Source organism: Mus caroli, chromosome 19, assembly GCF_900094665.2.
Source record: "Mus caroli chromosome 19, CAROLI_EIJ_v1.1, whole genome shotgun sequence".
Taxonomy (NCBI): domain Eukaryota; kingdom Metazoa; phylum Chordata; class Mammalia; order Rodentia; family Muridae; genus Mus; species Mus caroli.
This window is the reverse complement of record NC_034588.1, coordinates 31,481,530-31,484,702: the sequence shown is the minus strand read 5'-3', so window position 1 is coordinate 31,484,702 and position 3,173 is coordinate 31,481,530. Positions and strand designations below refer to the sequence as shown.

At 44.2% G+C, this 3,173-nt stretch overlaps 1 protein-coding gene across 3 annotated transcripts in view; it reads right to left on the bottom strand.

Moving 5' to 3' along the window:
* The window catches only part of Kif20b (kinesin family member 20B), a 55,321-nt gene extending 52,774 nt beyond the window's left edge, over positions 1–2,547 (bottom strand). For 2 of the 3 annotated variants that reach the window (XM_021152144.2, XM_021152143.2), the window contains exons 1-2: positions 2,459–2,547; positions 186–333 (exon numbers count right to left, since the gene is read on the bottom strand). In XM_021152144.2, the coding sequence (XP_021007803.1) occupies positions 186–332 (147 nt within the window). In that variant the 5' untranslated portion in view covers position 333; positions 2,459–2,547. Of the gene's footprint in view, positions 1–185; positions 334–2,165; positions 2,237–2,458 lie in introns of those variants that run through there. The other variant, XM_029472898.1, reaches the window with a different exon arrangement.
* Between the last annotated feature and the right edge of the window lie 626 nt (positions 2,548–3,173).

Below are 3,173 nucleotides of genomic sequence, written 5' to 3'. Positions count from 1 at the left end.
AAAAAAAAAAAAAAAAAAAAGAAAGAAAGAAAAAAGGAATCTACCAGATAGATGCACAATACCAGAGAGAAAAGACCACCTCTCTCCTAATTTTTCAAAGAAGCAGATTTAACAATAATCTAAAGCACCTAGCACCGTGATTCCTTGGCGCACAATAATCAAGTGTTTTTCTTACGTTTACTTACCTCAGGGTTTGAGGCGACTAAGGAAAACTCATGAGAGAGATCAAGCTTAACACCATCAAAATTGATTTCCAAAGGCCTTGCAATTGGGTCAGCACTAAAAACATAAGACGGTCTAGGCAATCCATCTGAATTCAAGTGAGATTCCATTCTGCAAGAAGAACAGCAACCTCTTTAAGCAGCCTTAATAAATCAGCATGTAAGCCACCTACAATGTTAAGTCTACTTGGAACTCCTGGGAACTTGAATGCAGTTGAGCTAACAGACTACCATGCACAAAACTCTCGGTTCCATCCCAAGCATGCACAGGGTATGATGGCATGGGTCTCTATACTCCCAACACGTAGGGAGGTTGACCTGGAAAAATCACCAAGTTCCAGGTCATCTTAGCTACATAGGGTGTCCAAGAACAATCTAAGCCAAGGACCTTATCTCAAAGGAAAACAATATTAAAAGTAAGCTAGGTAGGACAGCGTGAGCTCAGACCATCCACCCCACAAGGCAAAAATAGGTAAATCTGTGAGTTTGAAGACAGCCTGATCCATATAGTGAGGGCCTGTCTCAAATTAACCAATTAATTAACATAAAAAATAAAGTCTACAATACAACCCTCTACTTCCCCACCCCCACCCCCAAAATTGGATTTCAGAGAAAGAAAACATTAGGCTGCTTCACTTATAGTACAATGACCTATGAAAAGACAAAAGGCCAAATTATATTTATAGAATCTGAATATACTAATAATGGACACTTCCTACAGCTATTTGCGTGATCCAATTTTCTTAAGATTTATTTTTTTTATTTTATGTATATGAGTTGCTGTCTTCAAACACACCAGAAGAGGGCATGAGAGCCCATTACAGAAGGTTGCTGGGAATTGAACTCAGGACCTCTGAAAGAGTACTCAGTGCTCTTAACCACTGAGCCATCTCTCCAGCCCATGATCCATTTTTTTAGGTAGATTTACCCAAAGACATGTCATGAACAAATGCAATTAGCAAAAGAAAAAAAAATATGAAATGTTCACTTGGCCTGATACCCTCCTCTCAAATGTCAAACAGCAGAGACAGCATGGGATGACTTAAGATCTTCTGCTAGTCTCATTACTTAGTATCTCCCGGAAAATTGTTGCAAACCAAATTTTAACATTTAGGACTAAAACTCAGTTATTTGCAAAATAAATTTATTTTCCGATTATAAGTAAAAAAGTGAAATAATGCATATAAACTTTACATTTAAAATAAGAGAATTGGGTCCTAGCCAGTAGAATGCAACTCTGGGTATCTGAGGTACCACAGCCAGGATCTCCAATAATAATGATGATGACGACAATGAAAATGAGTAACTGACAACATCACAAGGTTGAATGTGAATATGGAATAATGCCATCACTGAACTATTAAGTCTGAATTGCACATCAAATCCCTATAGGATAAACCTGACCCCCCCCCCCAAAATTAACATTTAAAATTTTCTAAGAATCTATCACGCCGGGCAGTAGTGGCTCACGCCTTTAATCCCAGCACTTGGGAGGCAGAGGCAGGCGGATTTCAGAGTTCGAGGCCAGCCTGGTCTACAGAGTGAGTTCTTGGACAGTCAGGGCTACACAGAGAAACCCTGTCTCAAAAAAAAGAAAGAAAGAAAGAAAGCATCTACCAGATGCACAATACCAGAGAGAATAGGCCACCTCTCTTCTAATTTTTCAAAGAAACAGATTTAACAATCTAAAGCACCTAGCACCGCGATTCCCAATTTAAGTAAAAGTAAATTTGTTTACTCTTCACGACAGGCTCAAAATACAGACCAACGGAAGTAGTACTCGACTAAAACTGACTCACTTCAATTTTCTTTATATACACATAAAACCCAAATATGCTTCTTTTCTAGCCACAAAGTAATGTGACATTAAAAAAAAAAAAAAAAAAAGCCCCCACTGGCCTCAACTAAAAAGAGACCTTGTCACGTGACAAAACAACTGCTCACCTCCCGGATTCAGGCAACCAGATGTGGCAAATCTTTTTGTGTCTAATAAAACTAGTGTCTGTGACTCTAAAGTGTACCTCCTTTACCGGACCAGGAAACCGGGGCCTAGACAGACCGAAGTCTTCCGCCTCAAGGCTTAACTCCCTGAAGCTCAGCCCCACTTTCAGCAGCCCGGCACCTTAGACTACGGGCATCACGAGCCCCGGCAACGCTGACACGGCCGAGGTGTCGCAGCTTCGGGCCCTCTGTGCAAGCAGCCACCCTCGGAGCCCCCCAAATCGTCAGCTCCTCACCTGCTGCAATCGCTTGTCCCTGCACGCCTCCCCACCTGCAGAATTCCACTTCCTCCCGGTTTTCAAATTCAAACAATGGCGGCTCGGCGCCGCGCTGAACCCTGGGAGTGGGCGGGGCTTCCTGGGAGCCCTGGGGACTGGACCCGCTCGCGACCCAGTTTCGCCCCCGCCTCCGGAAAAGGCTTTCAAGTCTGGGGTGGGCGGGACTCGGTGCTCTGGGCGACCGATGGGGCAGTTGCAAGGCTCTTGTGCTACCTGGCTGGGAGTTTCTCGGGGCCATATTAGGTTTGACCCTAACCATACCTGTTCGGTACTCAGGTCTCAGGTTCCGTCCTAGACCCGCATGATGACGAGTCTTGCTGAGGCCGCTGTCTCCACACTGCCTCCCGCGATGCCCCCAGGAGCGGAGGAATGGCAAACTCTTCCTCCTATTACACTTCAGAGTCCTGTCATTCCCCAGGCCAGAAAGGACTTGCGACCTGGGACCAAGGTAACTCCCCTCTTTAAGTGATTCTTCTGGTCGATGACGGCCCTCTTGGATGAAACACATTTTCCTCAAAATACATTTTAGGAGCATATCCTTCATCTTTTTATACCCCCTTTTGGTGTCTCTGAAAGCATAAATCAGCTACCGCTGAGAGGCACTGTACAGTGCCCAAAAATGTAAGTGCCCATGTGTCCTTCTCTGCTTCACTAAAGTAGCCCTCTGAGTGCA